Source organism: Maylandia zebra, linkage group LG23, assembly GCF_041146795.1.
Source record: "Maylandia zebra isolate NMK-2024a linkage group LG23, Mzebra_GT3a, whole genome shotgun sequence".
NCBI lineage: Eukaryota > Metazoa > Chordata > Actinopteri > Cichliformes > Cichlidae > Maylandia > Maylandia zebra.
Genome location: NC_135188.1, coordinates 42,354,565 through 42,376,181, shown reverse-complemented (window position 1 = coordinate 42,376,181; position 21,617 = coordinate 42,354,565). Strand labels below are relative to the sequence as shown.

General features: G+C 41.0%; 1 protein-coding gene across 2 annotated transcripts in view; it reads left to right on the top strand.

Annotated features, from left to right (window-relative positions):
- LOC101466238 (voltage-gated delayed rectifier potassium channel KCNH8) overlaps nucleotides 1-21,617 on the top strand; it is a 47,224-nt gene that overhangs the window by 8,935 nt on the left and 16,672 nt on the right. The window contains exons 2-10 of one of the 2 annotated variants that reach the window (XM_076879807.1): nucleotides 7,771-8,004; nucleotides 8,114-8,245; nucleotides 9,633-9,778; nucleotides 10,469-10,727; nucleotides 12,514-12,671; nucleotides 15,345-15,552; nucleotides 17,049-17,426; nucleotides 17,970-18,169; nucleotides 18,965-19,214. In XM_076879807.1, coding sequence (XP_076735922.1) covers nucleotides 7,771-8,004; nucleotides 8,114-8,245; nucleotides 9,633-9,778; nucleotides 10,469-10,727; nucleotides 12,514-12,671; nucleotides 15,345-15,552; nucleotides 17,049-17,426; nucleotides 17,970-18,169; nucleotides 18,965-19,214 — 1,965 coding nt within the window. The remainder of the gene's footprint in view (nucleotides 1-7,770; nucleotides 8,005-8,113; nucleotides 8,246-9,632; nucleotides 9,779-10,468; nucleotides 10,728-12,513; nucleotides 12,672-15,344; nucleotides 15,553-17,048; nucleotides 17,427-17,969; nucleotides 18,170-18,964; nucleotides 19,215-21,617) is intronic. The other variant, XM_076879808.1, reaches the window with a different exon arrangement.

The following is a 21,617-nucleotide window of genomic DNA, read 5'->3' as shown; positions in this document are numbered from 1 at the left end:
CACAAACAGATTGCATGCAATTGCCAACTTAACTCCACTCAATCTCAAACGGACAGCAGACTGAATCTTGTTGTCGTTTTATTTCCACCTTGATGCGCCAAAGGCACTTTGACAATGACAACTGGCTGGGAGTGGCTGTGGACCCTAACCCATCTTCAAAGCAACCATGTCAAAGGCGCACAGTTGCAATAAATGCATGTGGTTATGCCTGGGTCTCCAACTCCTGTTGTCCCTAGTGTGCCATCTTTTAGCTCTTGGGTGTTGCTGCTTTGGACTCAGATGCATTAATGCATACATGCTACACAGTCCTACACATTCCTACTGACAGTTTACAGGAGCTAAACTTGGAAGAACACTACAGAAGAACTGCTAGGCTTGAATAAAAATTGTCAGGGTGCCTTTATTTAGTGCTAAGCGATACTGCAAATTTTAGTTTTGGTCCAATACCACGTAAATACAGGACTGAGCTTACTTACTAAGCTTAGAGGACAGAAAGAAATATTGATCCTATCGGGTTAGTATCGATCTGATACCAATACCAGCACTGGTGTCAATACCAGCGCTGTATCCAAACAGATATTTGGATTGCTTTGTTTTAAAACATCATTGTCAGTAATTACAAATGTGGTAACCATTTTTGTTATTTCATTTTCCAAAAATACCCATTGTGGGATTTTTCTATCACATCACCCTGAAAGTTTAAGAGTCCCAGTAAAATCTCCTAATGTAGCCTCATTTGAAACCCTACCTTTGTTCTTTTTCAAAATAGGCTCACTGCTATTAAATATTAATATATTCTTTCCTTCATTCTTCCATTTAATCATTTCAAATGTACAAGGCTATTTTTCTGGGTGAAGTGATTCATCAAATCCCATTATATTCTGTCACACTCTTCAGAATCGCCGGATTCTTACATGTGAAATTATTGAGCTCCTCCCTCTCCTGCTGCCTGACAGACCAGCTTGAATGATCAGGTGTTATTACAGCTGGTTTCTACGGCAGCACACCTGGTAAAAACTGACAAGAAGGAGACAGCACCAGCGTGGCTGCTGTCAGTGCCCGTCTACCCGGCTTTGTATGAGTAACGCGGCTTCACACTTGTTACATCTCAAGCTTCACCGTGGTCCGTTGTTCATAAAGCTGTACATTAGGAGAGAAAAAAACAAACGCAGAAAAAAAACAGCTGCTGGGAACATGAGTCTGTCATGCTGGGCTTTTCTGAGCTCATAGTCAGCAAAAACATGCTTTCGCCGGCTTCGCAGCTGCCTTTAGCTAAGCACAGCCACAAAATTACACTTCACTGATTGATATGCCCTTCTGCAATCAGCAGCACCATATGGCCTTTATACAGAAACATACATTTCCTCCTACATATTGTGGAAACATAATGGCCATGATGGATGGGTGAGTGAAAATAATGTTTGAACTGATTTACTTACAATGTTTGTTTGTAGGTGGCGGCGAACTAAATTTGGAGTGAAAGAAATGAATGCACGACTTCACTCAGCAACTTTTTCTTTCAGCCAATAACCAAAGCTTATATTTACAGTTTTGCCTCCCAGCAATCATAAAAAATAAAAGAAACAAGCTCTTTAAAAGAATTGCCAGCATTTGGGGAAATAAACATCACTGTTTTGCCATCAGTTAGATCAGAAGTTTGATACTATTGAATCCCAGGTGACTCAGGCCTCGAGACAGGTCGGCAACCACGTGACAATTACAGGTTGCTAGGAAGAAATGTGTTTCCCCACTACCAGCAGCAAGCAAATTAAACTTTTATATATCATAAAGTCTTTTAACAGTTGCTGGAAGTCCATCCATTTTCTTCCCTTTCTCTAATTCAGTGCTGTAGCCGGTTTGGACTCAGCTCCCAGCTAACCCAGAACATCCTCATTTAAATTAAATTAAATTTGGAAATAATTTGTAACACTTTTTCTGAACAGGAAGCTCCATTTTTATAAGAGTATAGTTCCTTTGCTGTGCATGGTGTATTCCAGGAGACCAATAAATAATACAACTTGACGTTATCACCTTATTATCCTCCCTTTAGTCAGCGTTTTGCTGTGTAGCTGCACGACTTAGGGTGCAAAAAAGTAAAGCAGCATTCATCTTCTCATCTAACTCGCAGAAATTGTGGCTTTCTCGTACAGCAAAGTGAAAAAAAAAGTTTTCACAGGACTCATTGCATCCGAAAAGCTAAGAACACCCCACGATTTAGTGGCTTTTAGAACCACCTTGTCAGCAATTGTTATTGCTTTCTTTATTTTGTTGTTATTGCCACTCCTCTTTGCAACCATCTTGCAATGCCGTTCAATGTTTATTTACAGTGTTTTTATCTTCATTCTTTTATGAAGAATGGGTGTGCGGTGTGTGCTGACAACTGCCTCAGGATTTGAGTTGAGGTCTCGACTTTGACTGGATCACAGGAAACACCTTGATTCTTTTCTTTTTCGGCCATTGTTGCTGTGTTTAGGGATCATTGTCCTGTTGCACATTCTAGTTTGGGTCAGACTTTAACTGTCCCCACATTTAGCCTCACATTTGACTCTAGAATACTTTCGTATGCAGAGGAGTTCATGGTTGACTCAGTGACTGCAAGGTGTAAAGGTCCTGTGGCTCCAACAAGGTCAACTCATCACTACGCCACCACCGTGCTCAACAGTTTCGATCAAGTGTTTGTGCTGATATGTTTAGTTTTCTCTGTTATGACCAGGCATCTTCACTTTGATCTCATCTCTCCAGAGGACATTGTTCCAGAGGTCTTTTGGCTTGTTCAGATGCAGTTTTATAAGCTTAAGCCATAATGGCATGAACTTTTTGAAGAGAAGAAACTTTCTCCTGGCACCATTTTTTTCTAATTGTACTGTCATGAACTTTAACATTTAACATGCTAACTGTAGCTGTAGCTCTTTGTTTTGTTTTTGTAGTTTCTCTGAGCATTGCATAGCCTGACCTTTGGTGGAATTGACTGGGTATCCACGCCTGAGGAGACTGAGACATTGTGTTAACACACCTGAATGCTCCAGACCAGCAAACTGCCAAAACTTTAGTTTTTTTTAAGAGATGCTCACACTGGCTGGTTATCAGCCAATCAAACGCAGTTGATTAGTAGCATTTGGCTGCTATTCTTTTATTATGTTAGGAAAACTTTATTTTTCACATGTCTGTGTCACAATAAATGAGATTTTATTGAGCCATATATTTAATGATGACACAATATGCACAAAAATATTTTTTGTCAGTTAATTATTCTGATTTACAACTTCAGTGTACTGCCTCGGAGAAGTATGTGACTTTCCATGAGCCTCTAGCACTGAGAGGCAGTTTGTATTTATGTCTGAGTAGTGCTTCAAGGTCTGGCAAGAGCATTTACATTGGGCATGCTTTATTAATGTGCAAATTATAAAATGTCATTGTCCCCAGTTATTTAAGCAATCTCCCTTTATATGCATCTATTGATCCATCTATTCCTGCTCATCTCATTCAATCATTGGCTCTCTCATCCTGTATTGCTCACATTCTTCAAAGTGGTTGCTCCAGTCCCCCAGATTCATGCATGCATGGACTTTAATGATCTCAATGGAATGAATGCCTTAAGAGTGTGAGTCAGTTATCATACCTAACCCAATGTCTGATAATTAATTATTCAAGGCTGGCTGCATAACTTAAGCTGTCAAAAGATTTGTCATAGCTCTGGCTTATATCATAGCCTGCTCGTCAAGTTACGTATGCTTACATACACACACACTAGCAGTCAAAAGTTTGGACACACATTGTAGATACTCACTGAAGACATCAAATATATGAAGCAAGATATATGGAATTATGTAGCAAATAAAAATTGATAAATAACTCTAAATATGTTTTATATTTTAGATTCCTCAAAGTAGCGCTGTCAACAAAGCCCTTTGCTTTGTTGACAGCGCTGCAAACCCTTGACCTTCTCTCAATGAGCTTCATGATGTAGTCACCTGAAATGGTTTTCGCTTTACAGGTGTGCCTTTCTTAAGAACCAATCAGCTAAGTAAAGAGAAACAACAGTTCATCATTACTTTAAGAGCTGAAGCTCAGTCAGTCTAGAAAATTGCTAAAACTTTCAATGTGTCCTCAAGTGCAGTCGCAAAAACCAGGTGCTACAAGTGCTACAATGAAACTGGCTCACATGAGGACCGGCCCAGGAAAGGAAGACCAAGAGTCACCTCTGCTGCTGAGGATAAATTCATCCGAGTCACCAGCCTCAGAAATCACAAGTTAACAGGACCTCAGATTAGAGCCCAGATACAGTGGCTTGCAAAAGTATTCGGCCCCCTTGAACTTTTCCACATTTTGTCACATTACAGCCACAAATATGAATCAATTTTATTGGAATTCCAGGTGAAAGACCAACACAAAGTGGTGCACACGTGAGAAGTGGAACGAAAATCATACATGAATCCAAACATTTTTTACAAATAAATAACTGCAAAGTGGGGTGTGTGTAATTATTCAGCCCCCTTTGGTCTGAGTGCAGTCAGTTGCACATAGACATTGCCTGATGAGTGCTAATGACTAAATAGAGTGCACCTGTGTGTAATCTAATGTCAGTACAAATACAGCTGCTCTGTGACGGCCTCAGAGGTTGTCTGAGAGAATATTGGGAGCAACAACACCATGAAGTCCAAAGAGCACACCAGACAGGTCAGGGATAAAGTTATTGAGAAATTTAAAGCAGGCTTAGGCTACAAAAAGATTTCCCAAGCCTTGAACATCCCACGGAGCACTGTTCAAGCCATCATTCAGAAATGGAAGGAGTATGGCACAACTGTAAACCTACCAAGACAAGGCCGTCCACCTAAACTCACAGGCCGAACAAGGAGAGCGCTGATCAGAAATGCAGCCAAGAGGCCCATGGTGACTCTGGACGAGCTGCAGAGATCTACAGCTCAGGTGGGGGAATCTGTCCATAGGACAATTATTAGTCGTGCACTGCACAAAGTTGGTCTTTATGGAAGAGTGGCAAGAAGAAAGCCATTGTTAACAGAAAACCATAAGAAGTCCCGTTTGCAGTTTGCCACAAGCCATGTGGGGGACACAGCAAACATGTGGAAGAAGGTGCTCTGGTCAGATGAGACCAAATTGGAACTTTTTGGCCAAAATGCAAAACGCTATGTGTGGAAAACTAACACTGCACATCAGTCTGAACACACCATCCCCACTGTCAAATATGGTGGTGGCAGCATCATGCTCTGGGGGTGCTTCTCTTCAGCAGGGACAGGGAAGCTGGTCAGAGTTGATGGGAAGATGGATGGAGCCAAATACAGGGCAATCTTGGAAGAAAACCTCTTGGAGTCTGCAAAAGACTTGAGACTGGGGCAGAGGTTCACCTTCCAGCAGGACAACGACACTAAACATAAAGCCAGGGCAACAATGGAACGGATTAAAAGCAAACATATCCATGTGTTAGAACGGCCCAGTCAAAGTCCAGATCTAAATCCAATCGAGACTCTGTGGCAAGATCTGAAAACTGCTGTTCACAAACGCTGCCCATCTAATCTGACTGAGCTGGAGCTGTTTTGCTAAGAAGAATGGGCAAAGATTTCAGTCTGTAGATGTGCAAAGCTGGTAGAGACAGACCCTAAAGGACTGGCAGCTGTAATTGCAGCAAAAGCTGGTTCTACAAAGTATTGACTCAGGGGGCTGAATAATTACACACACCCCACTTTGCAGTTATTTATTTATAAAAAATGTTTGGAATCATGTATGATTTTCGTTCCACTTCTCACGTGTGCACCACTTTGTGTTGGTCTTTCACGTGGAATTCCAATAAAATTGATTCATGTTTATGGCTGTAATGTGACAAAATGTGGAAAAGTTCAAGGGGGCCGAATACTTTTGCAAGCCACTGTAAATGCCACACAGTGTTCCAGTAGCAGACACATCTCTACATCCACTGTTCAGAGGAGACCACATTTGACCACAAAGGCCTGATTCACACAAATCAGGCCTTTGTGGTCAGAAAAAACTACTAAGGAAAAGCAACAAGCAGAAGAGATTTGTTTGGTCACAAGAAACACAAGGAATGGAGATTAGACCAGTGGAAATCTTTGCTTTGGCCTAATGAGTCCAAATTTGAGATCTTTGTTTCCACCTGGCATGTCTTATGCGATGCAGAAAAGGTGAACTGATGGTCTCTACATGCATGGTTCCCACCGTGAAGCATGGAGGAGGAGGTGTGGGGGTGCTTTGCTGGTCGTTTATTAAAAACTGAAGGCACACTGAACCAGCATGGCTACCACAGCATCCTGCAACGACATGCCATCCCAACAAGTTTGCGTTTAGTTGGGCCATTGTTTATTTTTTAACAGGACAATGACCCCAAACACACGTCAAGTGTGTAAGGGCTATTTGACCAATGAGGGGAGTGAGTGCTGGCCTCCACAGTCACCTGACCTAAACCCAATCAAGATGGTTTGGGATGAGATGGACCACAGAGTGAAGGCAAAAGGGCCAACAAGTGCTCAGCATCTCTGGGATCTTTTTGGAGTCACTTCCTGCTGGCCATTAAATAGGATTTTAATCAAAGACACCACTGCATCCATCACTTATATACAGTCTGTGGTTTTATGTTATCTAGCTGTAGACTTTATCCAAGTCAGTCTAAATTCCTCATAGTAATTCATATGAGTATATATTAAAAGAAATTATAGAAAAATGTATCACACAGAATTAATTTTAGTTTAGTAACTGAGCTATGGCTAACTATTAATATATTATATAGCTTTAAAAATTGGATATGTCAGTATTTATATAATAGCTAAATGGTTAGGTGTTATGTAACTAGTTTTTATGATATTATAACAGCTAAAGCTTACTTTAAAATCTCAAAATGTCTACTTTTGGGAAAAGAAATTAAATAAATAAATCACTGAAACCTCCCAACGATAGCATATAAATGGTGGAGGGCAGGCACATAATAAGACTGTGCAATGTAAATTTTCTCAGAGTAGAATGTTGTAGCCACATGACGATTCAAAAAAAATTATAATGAATATAGAAACCTGCAAAGAGATGATTTCAAATTAACAGAGTAATATAAAAATCTTAACAATGTTAACTACTGGCCAAAGCCGACACAAAGAAGAAAATACTGTTGCTAATTTCAGTCTGAAACTATTTAAAGATTAAGTAAGGATAAATTGATGTGGCCCCAAATCATAAAATATGTGATTAAAAACAAAACAAAAAAACAGCTGAAGATAATAAGAAAAAAATGATAATGCACGGGAGGTGCAGAAGACGAACAAAGTAAAGGAGATGATTATTTTTTTTGAAGTTCATTGAAAAGCAGCAGGCATGTTAAATTCTCCTTGAGGACAGCTCTTCAAAGTGAGAAGAAGCCTTTTAGAGCCAAACACGCAGCGAGAGTGAGTACTGAAAGAAAAAAAGAAAAGACAGCCGTGGATGAAATTTTAATGCGATACCTTTTGAATAATCTTGGTGAACCTGTAGGTGCTGACCCCACAACGTGGTGCATAAATGTGACAGGATGCACAGCAAAACAAATCCTTAAAGGCACAGCTCCCAGCCTCAGCTGGTTTAAGCTGTTGTTTGGTGGTAATTAAGTATTTTATCAGCATTTAACAACAAGAGAGAACGACTTGAGCTTTCTGGTTTTGTTCTTTTGTCCTCTAACTGCTCTCCAGTTTTCTTACACTCTTACCTTGATTATGTTTCTCCTTTTTCCTCCCTTGTGACTTTGCTCCATCACTTTCCCATCTTCCTTCCGCTCAGACAGCAACTTCGTCCTGGGGAATGCTCAGGTCCAGTCTCTCTATCCCATTGTCTACTGCTCCGATGGCTTCTGCGAACTGACCGGCTTTGCCCGCGGCGAGCTGATGCAGAAGAGCTGCATGTGTCACTTTCTGTACGGGAGTGAGACCAGCAACCCTCTCACCACACAGATGCAAAAAGCTTTGGATGAACGCCGGGAGTTCAAGACTGAAATCATTCTGTACAAGAAGAGCGGTAAGACTCGGCTGCTGGAGCAGACTGACAAGTTAAATAGTGTTTAGTGCAGTATTTCTTTTTTCCAAACCAATATGTGTCTGTGTTCTGATCTCTTTTCCTTGAAAAGGCTCTAAGTTCTGGTGTCTGTTGGACATTGTTCCCATCAAGAACGAGAAGGGCGAGGTGGTTCTGTTCCTGGTCTCACATAAGGACATCACAGAAAACAAGGACCAGGACCGTGACAATGAATCTGACATTGGTGAGCACCATCCACTCCCTGTCCAATTCACGTGAAATGAGCAAGGCATTAACGAGAATCAGTCAAACTACCTACTTCACGTACCTGCTGTCAGTTCTGTCGAGAAAGATGGCAAAGAGCCGATCAGTTCATATGATTCCTTTAGAGAGAAGGGGTCAAATAAAAACAACATCCTTTGGACTATTGTGCATGGACTTAGAAAACACATAAGCACAGTGCTGTGCATGAATGCGCCAGCACATATTCACTGAACAAATACACTTTGCCTTTAAAGAACATGATGTGAGCATACAGTGACATGTGAACGCGTTGCACATGATGAGCTGTAAATAATGCTAGTGGTTCGAGCAAACGCAGAGCTGCTGCAGCTGTCTATCTAAAGGTCTGATGGAGCTTTATGAATGAATCAGTGCAGCTTATCACAGAACACAAACAAGTCGATTCTCCTGCTTTCCCAAGCAGTAAATTTTGGGCAAACTTACTGTTAACATCAAATACTTAAAGCACATATCGAGATTCCTCTGTGCCACTTTGACTGTTTATCTGAAAATATCCAAAGTGGACACTTACATTTTCACATGGTCTAATATTCCTATGTCGGTGACAACGTTGGTCCAAAATCAGCATCGCAGCTGACTTGTTTACACTGTCTTAGCATTCAGATGCATTCAGTTAGCGTTAGCCAAGACGTTAGCTTACTGTCACGAGGAACCCAACGTGAGAAACCTGACTTGATAAAATATTTATTATATTGTATGAATTCTTAAAGAAAACACCTGAAATGCTGAGTTTTATATAAACAAAGGCATTTGGTTTTTCCTTTTCCTCCATATTCCAAAGCTATGACATCACAACAGCGTGACTGGTCAGTTGCAACGCTGACGAACACCAACATGGGAATATCAGACAGACCTACTTTACAGTGAATTCATCGCCAGTTTTTCTGTTTTGTTTCAACTGGAGGGGATTTGCTATGTGCTGAAAACTTTTCTGTATGTGTGGTTGAGGGATGTAAAGACATAACAACCAGCTCCACAGCAGCAGGGAGTAAATGTACAGCATCGCTCCACTAATCTAATGCTGTCATCACCTCACGTATTAGTGTAGTGTTTTACACGACCTCAGACATTTAGATTATGGCTCTCCATAGCTATGGTGAACAGCCACGACCTAAAGTGAAACATATTAGCTTTAGATTACAGATCTCGGTGGAGCCAAACTACTACAATGTTCATAATGTTGCTCAATTAAACCAGACAACAGTCGTCCTCAAGCTATCTCTCATTTGCCTCCTTTTAGATTCAGTTATAGGCATGTGCAGGTTAGCACGGTGAGAGTTTCTGCCACATTAGTGCTTTGTTCTCCTATTGTGTGCCCTTGCTCTCAGATGAGGAAACTGGTCTGGAGATTCGCCAGATCAGCTGCCCCTCAGGCTGTAACATGGAGCGCCGGCGCAGTCGGGCTGTCCTCTATCAGCTGTCGGGACACCTGCAGAAACAGGACAAAACCAAGAGCAAGCTGAAGATCAACAATGTGAGATGTGCTGTGTTTGGTGGTTTAAATTATTCACAGCCAATGCCTTTTTTTTTAAAGTTCAGTGACCTCTGACTTTTACTCTACAGTCACAATTCTCCTTTGCTAAGTATCAATAAAATATGCACAGAGGATGCGCCATTTTAAATATAAATACCCCGTCACAGACTTTCAAACCCTGACTAAGCCTTTAGTAAGGCCAAAAGTCGCAGTGTCATCAGCATGTTTTGTCTGTAGGGAAAGCTGCAGCCTCCAGGAGAGTGCAACTGAAGCGCCATATAAGGTGTCAGGGGTTTACTGGCTTTACTGATTAAGAGGGTTGTCATGGTTTCAAGAGCTTTGCTTGTGATTGTGATCTGCATATCAATTCAAAAAGATGAAGGCTTGTAAATTTAAGCAACCTTTAATGACATAAAGACTGCCAAACTGCCTCCAACATGCGAGGAGCAGTCGGAATAGCCATTTGTCTTCAGCTTGGCCAATTTTATTTAGATTTGATGGCGATATAAGTCTCAATCACGCCAATCCAGTGGAACCATAAATTATACCTTCACATCTAGTGCTAAAGATGAAATATTTAATGGAGATGAAAAGCCACTCCCCATTGTTAACTTGGCAGATATATAATGCTAATACTGTTAATTTATGCCCATTAATTCTCATGTGTGTTTTTCCATGCTACACATCAAGAGCGTTCTCGGAGCCAATGCGAACCCTGTCCCCGAGTATAAGGTGGCCGATGTCCAAAAATCCCGTTTCATCCTCCTTCACTACGGTGCATTCAAGGCCGGCTGGGATTGGCTGATCTTGTTGGCCACTTTCTACGTGGCCATCACAGTTCCCTATAACGTTTGCTTCACAGCTGTGGAAATACGAGAGGACGGCGGCTCGGCAGCGCGAAACCCACCGAGTGTCAGCGATATCTTGGTGGAGATACTTTTTATCATTGGTAAGCCCGTTTTAAGATGCTTCCCCTCTCTCTGCCAGTCATTTCTCTTTTAACTCCTATCATTTTCTATCCAATTTTATGAACCATACTTAAAAATGAGCACCTTTTTTTTCTGGTGGAAACATCTATGAATGGTGAATATAATATGAGCCTGAAATGATCAAGGATCCATATAGAAGTCACACAAAAGTATTTACAAAGGCCCAAATCCCATAAAAGTTTGCGTTAAACAGTCTGTGAGACAAATGATACCCACTCTCCTGACCTCTCGAAAAGTCCCTTCAGTCAAAAGCGGCTGTTAGTGTCCATGTGACTCTACATCTCCCATTGCAGCTGCACTAACCAGGTCACCCAGGCCTGTGTTTTGTTCCATTTGTACCAAAACATGAATACAGTTTGTGTTTAGGTAATCTGGGTCAGTCTGGAAGTGGAACTTGTAAGATCAGACTGCTTTAAAAGCCACCAGGAGCTCACATTAGTCACTCGTGTAGGCAGCTGTGTCATTTATCTCTTTTATACAGACTTTTTTTTGGGGAGAGCAACATTAAAACTGAGGAAACTAGTGCACAACTGCTGCCAGCAGCTGGTTAGCATAAACACTTTAAACAGGAAGAAACAGCAAGTTTTGCCCTGTTTAAAAGTTAAAGTGAAAAAACAAACAAGCAAGACAGGGTTTTCTTTTTTCTTTTTTTTTTCCATTTGGCTTTGTTTAGAGCGGCAATGTCAAACTCAGTTTACATCGTAGGCCAAGTACAGCCCACTGTGGCAAGGCAAGTTTATTTATATAGAACAATTCAACAACAAGGTGATTCAAAGTGCTTTACAGAGACATTAAAAAACAAAAACAAATAAAAAGCATGATTTAAAATCGATTAAAAAAAACAGTAGATAAAATCAGTAGTTAAAATGTAAGTTTTGCCGAAAATTTTAACAACACATCTCAGTTTTTCTGCATGATGGGCTTAAGAAATAAATCTATAAACTTACAGAAAAAGTTCTGTTAGCTCATTGCACACACTGTCCTGTAATTATCAAATGGAAAATTGGCAGAAACTCCTCTTTTTCTTTTTTTTTTTTTTGTAAATTTCAAAATTAAACAGTGAAAAAACAGGAACTTTCTGTCATCTAATGGTTTATCTTATACTTATTTACTGGTGAATTTTGAATGAACGTGGAGAAGGTCCTTTAAGTTATGAAAACACAGATAAAAGTAAAATTTATGCCACCCTTCAAAAAATAATTTTTAAAATAATTTAAGTTTCATGCGCTTCCTTCCATAGCCGTCAAATGACTTTAGAAAAGCGGGTTGATTCTGGCCCCTGAGACTTATGTTTGACAACCCTGGTTTAGCAAACACAATACATGTTTGATTTACAGGTACTGGTTGTGCTAGCTCAGTCCCTGTGGTTCTGCGGAGTAACTGGCTGCTGGCTTTAGCCTCATATTTATGCTACAGGCATGGCTGCAGTATCAAGTTTCTCATCTACTGCTCATAAAAAATGCAAGTAAAAGTTACCAAACTGACACAGTGTTGCTTTAGGTAAGAAAGTGACTGATTAATCACAAGAAGGAGAGTCAATTAGACTTTAAGGTTTTGGCACACTGCTAAAGCATTTCAGCCTACATTTGTGATGTCATTCTTTTTCTTTCTTGTTTTGTCTGTGGTGAAGGTGGAGTTCCTTTTTTTTTGCTAGCCAGTTCTATTTCAATAGAAGTTGGGTTGGTCTTGGTCATCCAACTGGGTCATCTCCAGATTTAATGATGCCTTTCGTGTGCTTCGTTCTAGATATCGTGTTGAACTTCCGAACAACTTACGTGAGCACGTCGGGTCAGGTGGTCTACGACGCCCGTTCTATATATATTCACTACGTCACGTCCTGGCTGTCTGTGGATCTGATTGCCGCCTTGCCCTTTGACCTGCTCTATGCCTTCAATATCAGTGTGGTGAGTCTGCAGCAATGACTTTTAGTTGGTTACACAAGGGTTGGAATAGAGGCATGGTGCATAAATCCTGCTTGCTTGACTGTTGCTTATGCTTTTGTGATCCTTTAGTTATGATTTTTATCCATTTTTGTGTACGTGACATGAAGGTAGTGGCTCTAAGGGCCCCGCTGGCGGTCATAGACCTCATTCTTTTATCAGTAGCACTCTCCTGCTGCTCAACTCTTTCACTGCTCATTTAACCCTTGTGTGGTGTTCGTATTTTTGTTACTCAGCCAGTGTTCATGGGTCTGGTGGACCCGCTAGAGTTTTGGCTTTCCAAATTAACACTATCAAACAATTTTATGTTAAATTACTCAACAGATGTTTACTTCATCCCAATTACAAGACATATGAACAGCAAACATGGTTAATTTTTTCCCTTTACCTTTGTTAGATCACATTTATGAATTAATGTGCTTCTCGTTTTTCTTTTATATAAAATGTTATAAATAAATCAGTTATAATCAAGTGGAGTGAGTGGAAAGACACAACACATTTACACGTGAAAAAATAATTAATTGTTTAATTTTTCTTTTGAAAAAAACTGAACACGGGTCTCACAGACCCGAACACCATACAAGGGTTAATAAGGCAATTAAACTGAACATGCTCAGTGGTCACCGAGACGACAACGCCTGCACTTAAACTCACAGAAACCTGAACTGAAAAGTGACTGACAACTTTTTGTTCCATATTTTGTTGAAACGTTGCTCTTCCTGTGCAAATTTGTTGCAAGAGTGGCTTCAAAAAGGAGGAAAGCTGAGAGGGTTAGTATCAACCAGAACTCATTATTAGGTAACTGGTAATTAAGTTGATAAATGAGTACGCTGAGGACAAATTACCGTTTGAGACAAGTAGATTAGCCAGAAGATGTTCAGTGCAGATCCTGATAGCTGTTCATGCAGAAAACATTGCGACTGGCACATGAGGCTACACTACACTTTTTACTTTGGTCTAATATTTATTTTGTTTTACTACTTTTTTATAGAGCATTTACAGCTCATGTCCCCATTGTGCTGTTTCTAATAAAGAGATATGTCTGTACTTTCAGGGGTTGCAAGTCCAAAAGGCTGTGGGACTCTAGATAAGGAGGACCAGACTTCTGGCACTTCTTTAAGGCTTCCTGGTTGCATCCTTAACCACTTGATGTTATAAACAGAAAATTAAAGTACTGATGTGACAAGTGGAGTGTATATACTGTATTTTTTCAGCTAAAATGCAGTTAAAATTTTATAATACAGATGGGCGATGACCCAAAAGATCGAAGAGTGTATGTCCTCCAAAAACCCCCCAGAGATTTATTAAAGCAACGAAGTGGAATATTCTTACTCAGTCAAGTCAGTCACCTGATCTGAACCCTATTGAGCATGCATGTCACTTGTTGAAGACTAGACTTCAGACAGAAAGCCTCACAAACAAACAGCAACTGACAGCCGCTGCAGTGAAGACCTAGCATAGCATTAAAAAGGAGGAAAGCCAGCATCTGGTGATTTCCATGAGTTCAAGACCTCAGGCTGTCATCGCATAGAAATGAAGACTCTATTTTCAGTTATTTCATTTGTCTGGTTACTTTTGAGCCCCTGAAATGATGGGATTGTGTTAGACTTTTATGCAATCCTTTTTTTCAACCTCCTAAATTAAAGCTGAAAGTCTGCACCTCAGCTGCATCTGAGTTGTTTCATTTAAAATTCATTGTGGTAACGTACAGAACCAAAATTAGAAAAATGTGGTATTCAAACACCACTTTAGTGAAGTCCCAGAATAAAACTGAGGAGCTGGAAATCATAATAACAGGTGCCTGTTTAAAAAATTAACTTTTTTCAGATTTTTTTTGTGCAACACAACCATGCAACTAAAGACAGATCTGTACAGTGTGTGATTAGCATGACACTGAGTTGGGGTTTTTTGGTTTGTTTTCTAATCATTTATTTTTTAGATTATCATCATCATATTTTTGTAACTTCCCCCCCCCCCCCCCCCCTGTGATTAAAACAGGAGCAAAGCAGAGCAATCACACACCTGTTTCTTCTTTGCCGATTCTTAATCACATCCAGGTTTCTGGAATTAATTCTTGTCTCTGTGTGGTGTAATCCATCTTGCATGTGTGGAAACCAGTGAACAGGCTACTAATTGGACACAGAAATGAGCAAGGAATTGCACAGAATGAGAAAAATCAATATCGTGAGCATGTTTGAGGAGGTAAGAGGGAGCATCAGGACTGTTTTCACTAAAGTATGATAACATCAGTGACTTCCTCTGCCTGCTACAACTGAATTTGAACCAGCTCTGAATTTATTTTCTTGGGCTATTTTAATTCCGTCTGTGTTGTAAGGATACTGAGACATGTTTTTGCTGTTTGTCTGTGCTGTAAATAGGTTTGTGCACCAGGTCCCTCAGTAACATAGCTCACTATCAAGGTGACTGATTAAGACTGTCAGTGTCCACCAGTACTTCTAATTACAAACCTTCCCCAGCTCCAGATGTGAAAAAGATTAAACCTGACTATTTCTAATTCAAGTCACGGTAAATGTTCTACCCTACCTATCTGAGAGTAACTAATCCCATCCTAATGAGCTCCACTTGTCATATTTCCCGTTACAAGTTTTTGCCTTCCCTTCTGTCTCTGACTCCCAGAACTTCGGCGTTCACATGCTGAAGACGGTGCGCCTGCTACGCCTTTTACGCCTCCTGCAGAAGCTGGATCGTTACTCCCAGTACAGCGCTGTGGTCCTCACACTGCTCATGTCCACCTTTGCACTGCTGGCCCACTGGATGGCCTGCGTGTGGTACTTCATTGGGCGCAGCGAGATCGAAAGTAATAGCCTCACCTCTTGGGATATAGGTTCGTGTCTGTGTGTCTGTATTGTGGTTTCATTTAAAGATTTACGGGGATTCATTAGATGGGGGAGCAAAAGAGCAAAGAGACAGGGAGACAGACCCAATCAAAGATTGTGCGTGTCATTTTAAATGCTCCGAAGCAAAGCATGAAGATACTCTTCTACGTGCAGCTTGTATGTGTGTCCTTTCACTGCGAAAACACTTCTAATTATGGTGATCTGTTTCCCCTCCTACTGCGCTCACCGGTGCCAAACAACAACAATACTGCGAGGTGCATGTGGTGCTGGTGCTTATCCTGTTTGAGCGATTTAACGCAACAAAGCGCAATGAGACAAAAGAGTAGAGAGGGAGGACGATGGTGAGCAGCGGTTAAAGATATATGGTTTTCTCTGATTTGTAGATGCACGTGGATGTAAATGTACACGTGGGGTGGGCTAAGGTGGAGAAGTGGGTCAGCCGTTTATCATAGGGTTGGTAATTGAGCTTGCACAAATTGCTTCCAATGAGCAGGCTTGTTCTCCACTAGTCAGGCTTAATGAGAGTTGTGCACACGAGGTTTAAAAGCTCTCTTACCAGTTTATTTATGTAACACTACACAAGTCAGCTCTGGGTTTACAGACAAAAAGCTGTGTTTTACTCTTGAAATTACAATATTCTGATAGAGACTCAGCAGGAAAGAAGACAAGGGAGCAGACAATAATGCACAAAAGTCTCTGTATTTTGCGTCCATGGAGACGGACGTTATGTGTTTTGTTTAAATTGGTCTTGAGCAATAGTTCTCCAGGGTTTCTGAAGGTCTTTCAAAGTCTTATTTGGCTGCTTTGTACAGTCCCTGTACTCATCCATCTTCTGATGGATAGGGATGATGTTGTGTCTACACATAACAGACAACTTAGCAAAGAACACATTTTAAATTGTATCTTTGGCTACTAAAGAACAGCCTGTTCCAGATCTAGTCATAGGTTTTTGTCCATTTTTGCATCTGTTTTCTGTTTTGTGAAATGAATATATGACTAGATAATAGTTGAACTTTTTTAAGCATTATAAGAGTATGTTATATCGGTATTGTGCGCCACTAGGATGCCTAATCATTTTAAAGCCATTTAGGGTTCAAGGAATGACCTCTGCTTATATAAGTGATGCCCGTTACTGTGGTTGATTAAGTAGTAGTGTGAAGCAAATATGAGAAGTCCCTTGTGATGTAAGTAATTTCTAAGAGACTTTGACTTCCTGTCAAAATGTTAAAACAGCCACAAGCTGACAGATAATGAGACTTATTATTTGCACTGTGCATAAATACAATCTGACATTAAAATGCTTGCATGCTGTGTCAGACGTGTACTCCCAAATGCACATACACCAAAGCTGAAGGAATGACTCTACCCTTCCAGGCTTATTACCGCCGCTAATGAAGCCTTCTAGTAAAGGTCATCAAACAAACACGGTTGCACTCTCATTAAACTGACAAACTCTTCTGGACTGTCCCACTTCCCCCACCAGGCTGGCTCCATGAACTGGCCAAACGCTTGGGAACGCCATACTTTATGGCACCGCTGACCTCCCTGCTGGGAGTCTCTGAATCGCCTCAAGACACTGTGACAGCAGGACTAAGCAATTACAGCCAGTGGAACGGCTCTAGTTTGGAGCCACTGAACGGGGCGAGCGTGTTGGATTCAGGCCAGTGGAATGGCAGCAAGACCAGAGTGAGGGCACCGAATGGCTCAGGGATGACAGTGAGCGGCGGACCGTCTGTCAGGAGCTCCTACGTGACATCACTCTACTTTGCCCTGAGCAGTCTGACCAGTGTGGGCTTTGGCAACGTTTCGGCCAACACGGACTCTGAGAAGATCTTCTCCATCTGCACCATGCTGATCGGAGGTGGGCAAAACCTCGACATCAAAATCAGATGTTCTTAACCCTTTACAGCCTGAGCCATAAAAAATATCTGTCTGTCTGTCTGTCTGTTGGGTTTTTTCAACAACCAAAAATATTATGTAGGAAAAAATTTTCCGTTAAAATACAAAACCTCATTGTTTGTTTGTTTTTTGCTTTTTTATGCAAATGAGTAACTGTGTAAGTGGTAAAATTTAATGCTTGGTTTTCAAAATATGGAAAAAAAATCTGTTAAAACAAATATATATATATATCATATGATATGATATACCTTTATTAGTCCCACAAGGGGAAATTTATATATATATATATATATATATATATATATATATATATATATATATATATATATATATATATATATATATATACCACTTTTCCCCAGTAATCCCAAGTTATTTAAACCTCACACTGCACATTTCATGCTGGACGTTAAGCGAACTCACACAAGTACCTCAAGTACAGCAAAAAACATCACACTGAGCAGCTTTTCAGGTGTTCTTACCTGTTTTTCTGTCTCCTCTGCAGCATTAATGCATGCTGTGGTTTTTGGTAACGTGACCGCCATCATCCAGAGGATGTACTCACGTCGCTCCCTCTACCACACCCGCACCAAGGACCTGAAGGACTTTATTCGTGTGCACAGGTTACCCAAGGTGCTGGAGCAACGCATGATGGAGTGTTTCCAGACAACCTGGTCTGTCAACAACGGTATTGATGTCAGTGAGGTAGGAAGGATGACATTTGGTCTTGATAGTGCAGGAATCTAAGATAGATCTCAGGTACTGCTGCCCTGAGGCAAAAGTAAAACTCATAGGAGTGTTTGTGCATCCAATTCAGTGAATTCTAGATGGAAACAAATGTGAGACTGATCCTTTAACGTTCTCAAACGGACATGTGGCCTCTGTAGCATGGATTAGCCACAATGGGATAAAGTGGAGTGAAAGTGCAGATGAGGTGACTTGTCCTCCAGGCAGACTAGAAAATAAATAAATATATATATAAAAAAAACACGGCTCCCAGTCATTGAGAGGATTTGGTTTTTGTTTGGTTTCTCTCACGCTGGAGCAGCCATCTTAATTTAACGGATTAATGGCCTCACAGACTCTAAACTCACTCCTGGTGTGTTTTGCCACCAGTTGGTTTTAAATCTAGATAATCCTGTCTTTTTTTTTAAGAAATAACATCATGGAGGACAGACGCTCTTACTTTTGACATGACTACCAGCAACTTTCCTCCTTGCAAAGTTTTCCCCTTTTCCACATTAGGCCTTTCCCTTTAGAAACCAGCGAGATCGTGCGAGTGAGTAAATATGCAAAAACATTTTAAGCCTTTAAACCTCTTGCTGAACATGCATGTATCAGCTGCTTGTGACTATGTGGGAAGGTGAAAAGGTTTTATTTTGGCTGTTACCTTCACCTTCCCACACATTACATTCAGAGGATGGTAGAGAAAGTTGAGAAGCCTCTAACAGCAGCAGAAGTTGAGGCAGAGATTGAGCCATGTTCTCGTTCCGTCTTCAGCTGCTGAAGGACTTCCCGGATGAGCTCAGAGCCGACATCGCGATGCACTTGAATAAAGAGCTGCTGCAGCTGTCGCTCTTTGAATCGGCCAGCAGGGGGTGTCTGCGCTCCCTCTCCCTGATCATCAAGACCTCCTTTTGCGCTCCGGGGGAGTTCCTCATCCGCCAGGGTGACGCGCTCCAGGCTATCTACTTTGTATGCTCCGGCTCCATGGAAGTCCTGAAGGACAACACTGTGCTGGCCATTTTAGGTAAAGAAAAACAAAATCAGCTCATTTTGACTACAAACCCAAACAGTTCAATCATAAATTACGTTTCCTTATTTTCTGTCATATATACACTGTTACTATGAGAGACGCTCATATTAAACATGACCAAAATTTTAAACCATGAGGTCGGTGTCCACACAAGTTATCCCTGTGACCCAAAAGCTTACGTTTATACCCTTGGCTCTGTCTTAAGTCATAGAGAAGGGTGATTTTTAATATGGTCACCTCAAGCATACAGCCCAGTCTGCCCACCTGCTGTTCAGACCCCCTGTTTGTGAGAGACTAAAGGAGTACTGACAGTTCTTTATGTAGTGCACCCATTCCCAAAGTCAAAAAGTCTGCAAGACCCTTAAGAACCAGGCAATCCAATGGGGCCACCCAATAATCAAACTCTTATCAAAATACTAATCTGATCGAAAAGTGATGTATTTCCTTGAAATGTCTGCAAAAAAGAACATAAATGGCACAGGCGATTGGCAATAAACAGCTAATGCTACCCAGTCATATGCAAAGTCTTTAATGTCCAAGAGTCCAAGAATGAAAGAGTTAAATATAGGCATAAGAGGCCATTTAGCCATTTAGATAAACCGTGTTGGATCAAGGACACATCTAAAACCTGCAGGACACCAGCCCTCGACACCTGTGCTCTAGACCATAGAAGCTCTCCTTGATTTTGGCAGGAAACAGGCTTAAAAACCAGCATTTATCTGAGAGTGCACGAGGATGGAGCTAAAGAGGCCTACAGTCATTTCTTTGTATGATTAATAGAGTTCAGTGAGCTTCAGAGGAAAAGAGCGCTGTCATTATTGCCTTCGTTGAGTGCCAGATAGCCGTCATGGGAGGTTTGCTCTCGAGTCGAGTCATCGAAACCTCTTTCCGCTCTTCATTCGTGGCCATTACCGTTGCACGGTCTCTCTTTGTGCTGCAGTGAGAATTGGAAATTGAGTGAAATGTTTGCACAGAAAGATGACCCAAAGGTGATCCAGGTGAAACTAACAGTTTAGTTGCAGAAGCTTACGTCAGCTGTTAGTTAAACAGTGGCGGCACTTTGCCAGCTCCGGTATGACATTTGTGCACAAGCACAAATGTAGGGTTGCCCCTATGAAGTAATAATATTTCAAAATGCTGGAAAAATTATTTCTAGAGTTGTGATGGTGGCATATAAGGTTGCTTTTAAAACACACGGGAAATCAACGACAGGAAGACAAAATAGAAGATAAGGAATCTTCCTTTTTAATCTCATCTGCTTGCAAGCAAATATGTTTTGTCTGGTCTCAGTGCTGTGTGCAAAGATGGAAAAAGGCTGTTTAACACTAAGGTCGTTATTAGGTTTTCAAGATTTAATAGCCGGCTTTTATGGAGACGAACATAATTAAGAAGAGCGGCCCAGAGCTTATAAAACTGCAGCCATATTAAACCGTCCCTGTGGGCAACAATAAACACCCCATCAGATGGAAGATGGAGTGTGACCCAGGGATTGATGAGACCGTTTGGGAGCACCCATAACTCCTAAAGCAAACCTATAAACAACATTAATGTGTGAATTAATGAATTATTCATTTCTCCACTTAGCTGTGGTGGAACAAGTTGTAGACATGTTGACATGCTGTCAGACACTTTGCACTATACGTAAACAGTGTCAGACATCCAGCTGTTGCGGAGCGAGACTCGTCCTATACCGCAAGTATTTTATTGAAGTGAGGGCTGTTTGTCTGAAAGAAAAAAAGAGGCTAAAAAGCTCTGGGATATGGGAGATAATCTGTGGGTTCAGGATGTTTGAGTCAATTTCAATGCAAAAAAGAAGCACAGAGACAGCAGCTTCACTTGAGAGCGGGTAATGGCTAACAACATCAAACCACCACTGAGAATATTCCTGCAGTTTCACCTTTAAATTGCACCGCAAGCAGCTTGTTAAACAGCTGAAATCACCAACCTGGGTCAATGTCATACTGCCACAATAAGAGCCTCTCCAGGGTCTTGTCCTACAACACGTACATCGACACGCTTTCCATTCCGACGTGGATAAAACAGAATACAGAATCATAAGCACACTCGCAAACAGCACTGGAATCAGTTCAGGTCCACATGAAGTGGAGGTAGCAAATTAGCAACAATGTTTTTCATTTTAATGAGCTAACTGGTGTAAATAATAAAGTGACTGCTGCCTACAGAGGAGAGACAGCAAACTCGTTAGTATGTCTGACCTGCATGTGTTATTGGGTGCACACATGCAGGCCTAAAAGCATGCATTTCTTGCTTTCTTATACATATAGAGGTGAGCAAACAGTGCTTTTTTTCTTATCACAGTATTCCTGTCTGCTCTTTCTCTCACACACACATGCGCACAAATTGGTGTGGCATTGCCACTTTGGATTTACAGCTCAG